A 12674-nucleotide genomic window follows, 5' to 3' on the forward strand; every position below is an offset into this window, starting at 1 on the left:
AAGGACCTTTGAACTGTGCTTGTAGCTTACACGAACTACCTGGAATTGCATGATGCGGTATATAAACCAAGTCACCTTCTTGATACTGTGTGCTCTTCTTACATTCAGAATCATATTTATTTTTATTGTATACTTGAATTGCCTTGTTAATAGCAATTGCTTTTTCTCGAATACTTATCAGATCTCTTTCATGAACTGTGTTTTCACTTATACTCTTTTCAATTATACTAACCGCCTTTTTCTTTTGATTAATGCCAAATAATACTTGCGAAGGTGTGTTTCCTATTGAACGACAAAAAGTATTATTAATGAAATGCTCAGTGTCTGATAGAATTGGACCAAAACCTCTCGAAGGATTGCTTTCAACTAATTTTGCTATTACAGGAGTTAGCACTCTATTAAATCGTTCTACTTGACCATTTGCTCTTGGGCATCCTGTAGCTATTAAAATATGTTTTACTTCATTCTCGTTATTGAATTCTTTAAAGCTATTGGAAGTGAAACAACTTCCACGATCTGAAATAATTTGATCAGGAATTGAATATGCATTATAATAATGCTTCAGATGCTTGATAACCTCACTCGTATTCGTTGTTTTACAGGGATAAAGTTTCAAATATTTTGAAAAGGCATCTACTATAACAAATACATATTTATAATTACAATTCCTAAGAGTTAATGGACCGTAATGATCGATGTGTATTGTATGAAATGGTGTATTTCCTTTATCTACTAAATTCAAGTAACCATCCTTTCTAAAATTTTTCTTCGAGTATACAATACACTTCAAGCAATTATTAATGTACTTTTTGATTTGCTCTTTTGTGTTTGGAAACCAGTAGGATCTAATTATCAGATCATAAACTTTTTCTACACCAAAATGTCCGAAATCATCATGATACATTTTTAAAATTTGACCAACCATACTTTGAGGAACGTAAAACAGTAATTTATTGTTTTTGCATTTTTTGTATACTACTCCATCGCGTAGTTCAAAATTTTTGTCCTCTCTATTTTCTAACTGAACTCTAATTCCTTCAATTTTCGAATCCAACATTTGGCTAGCCAATAAAGCTCTTTCAAAACTATTATTTTCGTTTCCTAAAGCGCAAATCATCGGCAAACGAGATAAAGCATCTACATGCCTCATATTGGAAGAGCTACGATGAATGATATCATAATCATACTCCGATAAGAAAATTTCCCATCGGGCAATTTTCGCATTAATATCCTTTTTATTTAGTGTTTCTTTCAGTGCAATACAATCTGTAACTATAGTGAACTTAATGCCTTGTAAGTAAATATGAAATCTTTTTATACTGTTTACTACTGCTAATGTTTCAAGTTCGAAAGAATGTAATTTTGATTCATGAACATCTGTCCTTTTACTATAATACATTACTGGATGTAGAGCTCCATCTGATTGTTCTTGCATCAAAACACCTCCAAATCCAAGAGCACTTGCGTCTGTGTGAAGCTCAGTTCTAGCGAAAGGAGAGTAAATTTTCAAAACTGGCTCTTCAACTAGTTTTTCACGAAGAATTTCAAAAGCATTCATTTCTTCTGTTCCAAATTTAAAATCTTTCTTATCTTTTTTAACCATATCATAAAGAGGTTTCGAAATGATTGAAAAATTTGGAATAAATTTTCTAAAATAGCTTGCTAATCCAACAAATTTGTGAACATCATGAATACTTTTAGGATATGGAAAATTTTTGATACATTCTATATGTTTCTCGCTAGGACTGATTCCTTCAGAATTAACGTTGTACCCAAGATATTCAACTCTAGATTTAAGAAACTTACATTTTGTCAATTGTAATTGTAAATGATTCTCAACTAAAATTTCAAAAACTTGTTTAAGTACTTCAAAATGTTCCTCAATTGTTTCAGTAGCTATAATAATGTCATCAATGTAAATTCTTAAAACGCCCTTTTTAATCAAATCTCTAAAAACAGTGTTAATAAATCGCATGAATGCTGAAGGAGCATTGCATAAACCGAAAGGTACCTTCTTATATTCGTATTGACCCAAATGGCACACAAACGCTGTATATTTTTGAGAATGTTCGTCAATCAAAAGATGATGATATCCGCTTTTGAGATCTAATGTGCTGAAATATCTCTTATTCCTTAAACTGTCTAAATGGTCCTCAATATTTGGAATTGGATATCTATCTTTTACTGTAATTTTGTTCAATTCCCTATAATCTACACACATCCTCCATGAATTATCTTTCTTTTTAACTAAAACAATTCTACTAGCATAAGATGAATTGCTCTCTTGAATAACACCTTCTTGCAAAAGCTTATTGATTTGTGTTTCTATTTCTAGCTTCTGGGCATTCGAAACACGACGTGGAGGAAAATTAAATGTTTTGTTATTTTGCAACTCTATTTTCATAGTATACAAATGTTTGGGTTTAACTGGTCGGATACCATTTTCATACACATTGTTAAAAAGAGATCTGATTTTAGCAACATTTTCGAAAGGAATCGTAGAATCTCCAATATCTAGTTGATCTACATTACCAGTCGAGAAAATTTCCGGGCTTACCTCCACATCATAAATATCAAAACAAATATTATCTTTTTCTGCAATCACATTCAAAAGTTCCTCATTTTTTTCATTATTTTTACCAAAAACTATCGCGTTACCGTCATATTCAGCCACCAAGTCATTCCGTTTTATGAAGTCCGCCCCCAAAATGCACATCGGTTCCATGGTTGAATCTTTTACAATTTTAAAATGCAATTTATAAATAAAATGGTTAATAACAATTTCTGTTTCGAATGTCCCTAAAATGTCGATTTTTGAATTATTAAGCCCTGAAAAATTGTGTTCTAAGTGTTTGGAAATTTGAATTGATTTTGGCACCACACTACTTCTAATCAAGCAAACTGGACTACCTGTGTCGAAAAGTGTTATACATTCCCTATAAAAATGTGAAAATCTAACTAATATTTTGAAGTATGATTTTTCTAAAACAGTCCTACCTCTAAACTCAATACTACCTCGAGATCGCTTCGAATTATTTTCTTCAGTTCCTCTGTGGACTTGATCTGCTTCTACAACCGAGATAAGATTTGATCGCTTCTCCATGTAATGTCCGTCCGTTTTTCGATATTCTGTATCTTTTGCGTGATGTTGATCGCCAAACATTCCATGACCGCCGTTGTCACCAGATCCGCCAAAACCTTTGCTGTGTTGACTGATGCTTGAGTTGACTGTCCTTGAATCTTCATCATTTGTTTGTCGATAATTACCACCACCTTCAAATTGTTGTCCACGTCTTCGGAAGCACATTCTTGCCAAGTGCCCACGTTCTCCACAATTAAAACATCTTTTTGGCCATAAACGATTCTTGAAAGTGTTTGAAAAATTGTCACGATTTTCTGTATGCATTCGGGTTTGATTTTCTTGTCGTAGAATAGCCTCCAATAATGATTCCACAGATGAATGTCCAGAAGTGCTTAACGCCAGTCTTAAACGATAGTCCGGAATGCCATTGATAATGTATTTCATGATAACCGCATCGGAAAGATCCACCAATTTAGCTTTAGCCACGACATCATAGACAAAATTTTCGTAAGTTTCATTTGCTAGCTTCACTCGTTTCACTAAAGCGGCATGGATATCCACCTCATCGATTTTTGATGGAAATGCTCCCACTATTCTATTCTTGAACTCGTCCCAACCGTTGATATTTTCTTCTACAGCTTCGAACCAAATTTTTGACACCGCTCCTAATCGCATAATCGCATAGTGAAGTACTGCCCGTTCTTCCCAGCCATGTACGGTCTTCAAAGCATCAATTTTCCGTAGCCATTTTTCTGCAGTGATCTTCTCTGGAACAAATTCTGGAATCAATCCACGGACGTACTCAGGATGCAATATCATCTGAACACCGGATTTGCTCTTCCTGTCGACCATTAATCTTGAATTACATTCAGCTCCACTCCTGTCCTCATCTCTGATTTCATCCGCAATAGCTCCACGTTCACCAACAACCATTGAATTAGTTTCGGCACGCGTTCTGTCTTCTTCTATACTTAAATCCTTCATTCGCTTTGTAATGCTCATTTCATGTCCTTCCAATTCGCCTTCAACGTTAGAAAAATCTTCAACTCCTCGCCTCGTGAAGTCACGCAAGTTCTGCATCCCACTTCTGAATTGAAGTAATTGAAACGCAACGAGCTTCTCCGAATAGGTACGTCTACTATATTTGGCGACTCGAGGTTGAATAATCTGACATTACATCGAATGACCCTATTCTACAAATCATAGCCTACTTCTATAATCTCCTACAAAAGTTAGATGTTTAGGAGCTGAATAAATGATTGTACTTCTTGTGCTCAGGCTGATTAAAAATAGTTGAAGAAACGTTTGTACAGCATCAAATTCTTACCTGGGAGGCCCCTAAAACATACAAATGAAGCAGCTTGTTGAGGCTTGTCGTGGGTAAAACCATAAGTGGGAAAACCAAATTGTGTTGTTTCAATAGCGTTTCTGCTACGAGATTCCACAATAGTGGCGATAAGACTCCTACATGCAAAACACTGAATTACGTAATGTCGAGAAGAGATGTCGGTTTTTGAGCATTTGGTAAATCCAACTGGAAAGCATTAAAAATAAACCGGAAAATCCGTGCGGCTTCCAATATGCAATTGAAAGGTACGTGTTCAAAAGTATCCTGGAAATCCAAGACAATACCCAAACATGATTGCTTTTGAGTAAATGTGTTCTGGATATCGTGAACAAAATTGTGTAAACGTATCACAGTGGAATTTTCATTTTGGTAAGCATATTGGTTCACATAAAAAGGCATGTGAACATAGATCTTGATATAAGGAAAAATGATTTAGTATTCCTAATCTTTTATTCAGTGTTCACTGGTTTGAGGCAGTAAGGATTAGGGTTCCGATGCATGGTCAATATCGGTATCATTCCTTGACTTTTTTGTTAAGGGATCCGATTTTGACTGAAAAAGGAGCGTGTTAAAAGTGGAACCTCTCAATCAGAATCCTTCCTTGCGATTAAGTTGAAAATGACTACTGTAACAAAACCGAATACTTCATAATTTCTCAATGGTGATAAAGTAATACGACATGCGCTGTACTAAGGACACGGGATATACAACAATAGATCAAATAGGGGTAGTCGGGGTAATTTGGCCAATGGGGCAATATGAGCACCTAATGAAAAACACATAAAATCTAGTAATTTCTACAAATTCACCTTGCAGATCTAACACCGCCTAGATATTGAAGCGATTGAGACGTTAGAACGATGTACTAGAAGTTCACATTAAATAAGAAAAATAATTTTCAAAAACATTGGCCAAATTACCCCGACGACCCACACTAAAAACACCACATAAGACTCATATTGTTTAAATACCTTAAATAGCTTTTAAACTTATTTATTTTCTATATATTTCAAGTTGATACTATAGGATTTGATGCACAATGATGCAGATCAAGTTTGTGTTTCATTATGTAGGATGAATTCTTCATCAAAAATCGGGTGCCCATATTACCCCGTCGGTTCAAAATCAACCCAAAAACACAACTTTTTCCAAAAATCATTCTTTGACATGTAAACTCAATTTAACTAAAATTTTCACATCAATATAGTTCAGTATTATCAAAATCATTATGGACATACGATGTGCGGAAGTTTAAACCTTGCTTTCTGCATCTTTTGTTGACTTTTCCTTAGGATGGCCAAATTACCCCGATTTACCCTATTGGTCGCAGTGGATTATGTCTCGAGCAAAGAAAAACAAAGTCTGGGAGTGTGGGTTTGACTCCTCCTTAGAGCCACCACAGAAGCTTTTCAAAGCGACTTGAAAATCTATTCAAACCCCCGCATATGCACTTGAGATCCTCTACAGGTCTAATCTAATCTAACACATGCGCAGCCAGTACAAGAAAGCATCCTGGAAAATAATCAGGTTAGATTACGCCCGATTATTTTTCTTGTCAATATTGATGATTGCAGCATATCGAAGATATGACACAAGCATCAAAGCGGCCAGGCCTACTGCGCAGTGTTTACCGCAAAGATGATTCATTGAAATGATTCGATTTAAATGAACATTAAATTTTATTTTAAATCGGATCACTTCTCGAATCCACAGGGGAGGAAGGATGCGTGGACATACCGTACCAAACGCTCCGAGATTGAGATACAAATATGGTATTAGGTATGTAGTGGTATGAATAAATGTTAAAATGAAAAATAAAGCATGAAACGTTCTCACCGAATTTTGTCAATTCATCCGTGTATCCGCTTGAGAAATGGAACTTGTGACGTCCTGTGGCCCAATGTTGATAACCGGATCCATCTATAACTCCTGGTCGATAGTGATACACGTGGATCCGTCACTATGAGAAGACGCATCTGATCCTCCCAAAGCAAAACTCGCGCACAGCATCTTTGCACTCACTCCATCAAAATCTCAAAAAACACCACTCGTGATTTCATATTTGACCCAACACAAAAGTATGCGGAACACTTCATCAATTAATAATAGAAAACCCACGAAATCCTCCGATGGAAGATAATGTCTGGGTGGCACAGCACCAAACGGTTCACCAGCGGCGAGAGGTGAAAATACTCTTCTTTTTCTCTATAGGCTGACTGCTTTCAATCACGATACAGAAAACTGACCGAACCGAACCCGGCACCAAAAGCACTACTGTTTACGAAACCTGCAGCACCCAGTCCTGAGGACTACGAAAATTACTCCGGATGATGAACCATCGGTTAAAGTATCACGGGGAACCTAACCGGACAAGAACGCGAAAAAATCCTTGACACGACGAAAACAAAACACGTCCGATCGCCGCACTTGAGATCATCTACAGGTCTGCTAAAAAACTCATCAAAACTTCTTCAGAGCCAGAACAGAACTTTTTAAAGCATTAACAGATCCTTTTCAGAGCCTCAAATCCAAAGTCAAATTAACTCATTGAACAGAAGCTGTTCTGCGTTTCTGCAGAACAATTCAAAGACTCTGCAGAAGCTCTTGAAATGATTGGTTGAATCTTTTCATAGTCACATCAAAATACCTCAGAAGCACTTCACATCTTCCATAGAAGCTTTTCAAAGTCTCTACAGACCTCTACCTCTGCAAGACCTCTAGAGAAGTCCTCAGTGGCTTCCAAATAGCACTTAAGAACTTTAGCAGAAGCTTTTCAAAACCGCTACATAAGTGACTCAAAGCTACTGGAAAAAGGCAAAGTTCCTACAGTAGCACTTCTGATCAGAGCATGAACAGAAGCTATTCAAAGCTACTTAGAAATCACGAAGAAGCTATACAGAAGCTGTTTAAGGTCTTTACAAAAGCTAATCAAAATCTCTACAAGGCTCTAGAAAGTCTTTGCAGAACCTCAAGAGTCTCAATATTTGCTGCTCTTTAGACACTATATAGAAGCTTTTCAAAGTCAATGCAGCAGCTTTTAAAAGTCATGTTTTAAATCTTCTAAATAAACTGTTTTGGGTTTCTACTGAACTTTTCGAAGCCTCTACAAAAGTTATTTAGAAGCTCTTCAGGGACACCACAAAATCTTTCCATAGTATGTACAAGACTCTACAGAAGTACTTCAAAGCTTTTGCATTAGGTCTTCTAAGCCTCTACAGATGCTTTTGAAGCCTCTGCAGAACTCTTCAGAGGTTCTCCAGAAGGACGAAAGTGGATTTTGACTCTTGAGAATCTTGAGAAGAATGTGACTCAAATCCTGAGAGGATTTCGACTCAAATGCTTAGAAGATTCTGACTCGAGTCTGAGGATTATAATTCGCATCCTGAGAGGATTCTAACGCGAATTCTGAAAGAATTTTGACTTCGATCCAGAGAGGATTCTCACTCGAATCCTGAGAGGATTCTGATTCGTGGGTTCAAATCCTACCAGAACGCATTTTTTTCACAATTTCTATCTCTCAATTTGTCAATTAGTAACATTTCGTGCCTTCAATTTACAAGTTTTCCCAGTATGTATGTTTCGAACATACCAGCAAATCTGGTAAATGCCAGTAAAGGGCAATATATATCATTGTACCCGTTTTATTTTATTTTTGGAAAGAAGCCTTCGACTCAGTATTGGTATCATTTACAACTGAGTATTGCTCCTCCTAAGATCTAGCTGATACCGGAATTTCTCAATCTTTCTACCAGGCAAAACAAGCTTTTCTTTCCTTACATTACAGCTTTCAGCTTGTTTGTGTTTATTACAAAAACAGTCTTTTGTAGGCTCTGAGTTACGCTTTGTATCATCATTTTCCTGTTTGCCTCTATAATCTGCGCTTATATATTATTGTTAGCGGTATCAATACTTTCTGCTGATTCGATACCGACATCGGCGTTCGCGAACTGATCCCGTGTTAAGAGCACAGTGATCTTCCGTCCGGCCAACAACGCCAATTGTTCAAAAGTAACCTTATGCTTACAACGCTACTACTAAGAATAAATCACCACAAAATTTCGTCCTGTCTAGTCACTAGCCCAACTGTTTCTGTCGAAGGAGCTTGCATGCTTCCTTCGCGCCGAGATCTCTCCGTTTTTTTTACTTCACTAATGTTTATAGATAGACCCCTCAGGGGGTATTAATGTAATGTGTATGGGTTCTTATCATTTAGTCGAAACTTAAAAATGTTTGCGTAGAAAAATATTGTTATCGGTTGTATGAAGATCGGGTTTTACTTACGGTAATTCCACCCTGAAAGAAATAAAAATAAAGCTATTAATAAACATAAGAAAATGAAATGTTGTCCGAACTTACTTTAGTCCACTTCCACTGGGTCCACCGTTGCCGGAAGCCACGCTGTTGCTACCACTGGAACCGCTGTTCCTTCGCAACTGAGGCAGATGGATGAAGTTCGGATTGATGAGCCGAAACTGCTCGTCCCCGCAGATTGAGATCAATGTTGGGAAAATGGGCAACTCGGCGTTGATGTCGTACACCAGGGCACCGGTAGCAGCCGGCAGGGCCACCGACGATGTCGAAGCCGAGCCGACAAAAGCATCGCCAATACTAGTTGAATCTGTTTTATTGAGGAAAAGAAATAAGAGATGACATGTCATATTAGTTGATAATGCAAAACAGCCTTCTAAAACTCACCAATCTCCCGAATCACATTCACAGCTTCTCTCCTTAGAGAAAACTCGTTCTTAATGCTAAAATCACAATCAAATTCAGGTTGTACGTAACCAAACTGGAACAGCTCGCTGTCGTCCTCGGACAGACCCAGCGGAGGTGGATCGACAAAATCCGATTCCGTCGGTCCGAGCGGTTCCGATTCATCCTCCTCGGTAGGAGGTTCACTGGTGCTGACGGACGAGGCCGTGGTGGCAACTATTGGTCGCTCCACCGCATGCTGGGCGTCTTCATCCTCAACCACTATGGCGGAAATGCCCCCTCCGGGAAGCTCCATAAAGATGTCCTCCATCTCTTCCATCTTGAGAGGCTGCAGCAGGTCGTCCTTGGAGACCAGGTTGAGATCAATGTTGGAGTTTTCGCCGACGAAGGGAAGACTTTCCTCCTTGATGGACAGCTGAGGTGTTTGCTTGGGAGGTTGGAGGACTTCCTTCTTTGCTACAGCAGCTTCCTTCTTATCCACTTTGTCCTTTTTCTTGGTCATGAACTTGGGAACGCTGTCCAGTTTTTCCCCGGTGCGATGATCGACCTTATGCCGCCGGCGGATGTGCTTCAGCCAATTGGGGAAGTTGGTGAAATCCCGGGAACAGTACTTGCACTTGAAGGGACGCAACCCGGAGTGGATGTTACTGTGCTGGCGGAGTTTCGAACTGCTCAGGAAGCCTTTGTTGCACTCGGTGCACACGAAAGGGCGATCTGCGTTGTGAACTGCCGAGTGGACCTATAATGAGTTCATAATGAGTTCCCGCCTTCCCCAATACATAATTTTCAGAACACGCGACTCTTACCTTCAAACAACGCTCGGTTTTGTAGCACTTGCCACAAAGGTCGCACTTGTATGGACGCTCCTCGGAGTGGAAGAACTGATGCCTCTGCAGGTGCGACTTTTCGAAAAACGCCTTCCCACATTCCGCACAAGGGAACGGTCGCTCGTCGTTCGGTAGATGTTTCTTCCGGTGGTGGATGAAATTGATCTTCTGCACAAACGACTTATCACAATCCTCACAGGTAAACTTGGGCCCGTCCGAGTGAATCTTCCGGTGCGAGTACAGGCTACCGGCCGACAGAAACTTGCCGCAGTCTGGACATTCGATCATTTGTTTGGGGATCGGATGGACCTTCTTCACGTGGATGCGTATCTCAGCTTGATTGGCGAAAACGGCCTCGCACCGGTCGCATGCTATTTTGCCATTTGCCGTGGCCGCCACCGCCGGCGCTATCCGGTCTGGTTCGGTTCTCGGAACCGATGCTTTGACAGCGCTTTGGCTCTCGTGCACACTTTCATGCCGGTTGAGATCCGATTTCTGGTGGAACACTTTGGCGCAAGTTCCACATGTATACCGTTGGGTGGCACTGTTCAAGTGCCGGTAAATATGCAGCCGGTAGGCTTTGTACTGGTTTATTTGTTTATCACACGTTGTGCAGCAGTAAACTGGCTCCTGGTTGTAGCTCTTCCGGTAGTGGAATTCAAACTCAATCTTCGTTTCGAACAGCTTGGAACACTTGTGGCAGGTTATTGTCAGTTTGGATCGCTTTTTCGATAAAGACTTCCCCCCTGGCAGCGCCTTCAACAGCTCATTCTCAACTAGTTCCTTCTTCAGAGGCCGTCCATCCTTGTCGAAATACTTGGTCGGGGAAGGATTTTGCGGCTCCATCACTAGAATCAACTCACCATCTGGAAGAAAGCTCAATATAACGACTCAATCCACAACAAACAATCGACGCACTTACCTCGACCGGATTTGTGTTTTTGTTTATTCCCACCGCACCCCATTCTTCCACGGTATGCTACCTCCCCCACATCCACCTCTTTTGCAACAATCGTCACCTTGGAAAGCGATCCACCCAAAGCACTATTCACAACGCCGTCCGAATGTGGTTCCAGCTTTGGAACCAACAAAATTCCGGAATCCATCGCCGTATTCCGCGGGTGGACACAAAACAAACACCACAAAAAAAAACACTCCCAGGCAGACGCACCACAAAGTCGAGTTACCTATTGCACGCGCGCCGCCCCGATCGGAAACGCGCGGAAAATCACCTACCAACGTAGCGAAAAACGACCAACAAATATCACCGCCCGATGGGGCATGTCCGGCCGGTGGGTTTGACGAAAAATAGAACCGCGGAAGTTCGACCGTTTCACCGGGAATCGAAAAACTAGTGCTGCTGGTTCCGAACAAAACAAATACCATGCGAGGCCATTTTTGTTTTTTACTCTGCGCCCTTTTCTTGGTTCTTCGCGTGTCTTCTTCTTCGCGGCGCACTGATGATGACAGCGACGACGACGACGATGACGCGCTGCTGAAAAGGCCTTTTGCGAGTGTGTGTGCGTGAGATGGGTCTTTAAGGGCAGTTTGCAGTTCAGAAGGATTTTTTTTTTCAGGAATCGGTCAAGAACTTTCAAGAATCTCCGTTCGGAACGGTTTGACATGTACTCTATAGATTCAGAATATGGAAATGGAGGGGCGATTCAGTGTACGTTACTGAATTGAAAATACACAACAAAATTAGGTACATTAATACCACAATACATTCAAAACTTAACCCTTCAGGACGCGCGCTGTTGTAAAAAGTACAACACCACCAAAAAAGCTCGCTCGTCGTTCACAACGCGAGCGCGGTGCAGTTTCGGTTGCTTGATGGCGCGCGTCCTGAAAGGTTAAATAAAAATATTGTCGTCGCGGTTGAAACTCGAAGATTTCCCACACGCGACAATCGCTTTTTCTCCAAATCCGTACGGGAATCCTAACGTCGGACATAGTGCGCTGGACAGCGGACCTGGTCCTCTATCCAGCGCACTATGCCCGACGTACGTCCGACACACGGTTTAGGAGAAAAATTGATTTTCGCGTGTCAAAAATTCCGATTTTCAACTGTACGAACAATAATTCACATTCAAGGGGTTGGAAACTCTGACACCTCAAATGGATCACTAAAATAACTTAAACGGCCGCTATGAAAATAACAGATAGCACCACCGTAGCCTTGTGTGTTTGACGTAACTCGACTGCTGTCACTGTGTTACAGTCCATATACGGTGGCGCTTTTGTTTTGATGCGGTGAGTAGCGAAAAAGTTGCCTTCAATGATCCATTGTGTCGAACGGTGTTCCTCGGGTGTTTTTGGGTACTTTTGGGTGTTTCTATGTGTTTGACAGCGACTTTGACATATCTCTGCGAGACGTCAATTTTTAGTGTTTTTCCAACACTGTTTTGATTGTCATTGCTTTCAACTGAGTACAACCAACTGTTGCTGGATTGGAAGGAAGGAATTGTTCCAGATTCACCTATTTCCGGTTGAATCTGGCAAGATTTGGTGAGCTGAGCCAGCGATCTCGAACTGGCCGGAACGTCGCCAACTTTTACGGAGAACAATTGGTCGGCGTTAAGTCAGACCGGATCATCTGTTTTTCAATGATTTCGAGAAAATGTCCTGCAAGCACTTGAAATTTCAAATCTCTGGCATTATTTTCAGAAATATTAATATTTTTTTATGCAATGAAACATCTGCA

The 12674-nt window shown here is 40.2% G+C and overlaps 2 protein-coding genes across 2 annotated transcripts in view; one reads left to right on the forward strand and one right to left on the reverse strand.

Annotated features, from left to right (window-relative positions):
- The window catches only part of LOC109415927 (cyclin G), a gene marked incomplete in the record, with an annotated part of 220614 nt that overhangs the window by 157734 nt on the left and 50206 nt on the right, over positions 1-12674 (forward strand).
- Positions 8376-11420, reverse strand: LOC109411500 (zinc finger protein 35-like). Its single transcript, XM_062850517.1, has 5 exons — positions 10893-11420; positions 9950-10836; positions 9126-9882; positions 8787-9048; positions 8376-8723 (listed from the first exon to the last, which is right to left on the reverse strand). The coding sequence occupies exons 1-5, from the start codon at positions 11074-11076 to the stop codon at positions 8708-8710; spliced, it is 2106 nt and encodes a 701-aa protein (XP_062706501.1). The 5' UTR covers positions 11077-11420; the 3' UTR covers positions 8376-8707.

The sequence above is a fragment of the Aedes albopictus genome, chromosome 1 (assembly GCF_035046485.1).
Source record: "Aedes albopictus strain Foshan chromosome 1, AalbF5, whole genome shotgun sequence".
NCBI classification, from domain to species: domain Eukaryota; kingdom Metazoa; phylum Arthropoda; class Insecta; order Diptera; family Culicidae; genus Aedes; species Aedes albopictus.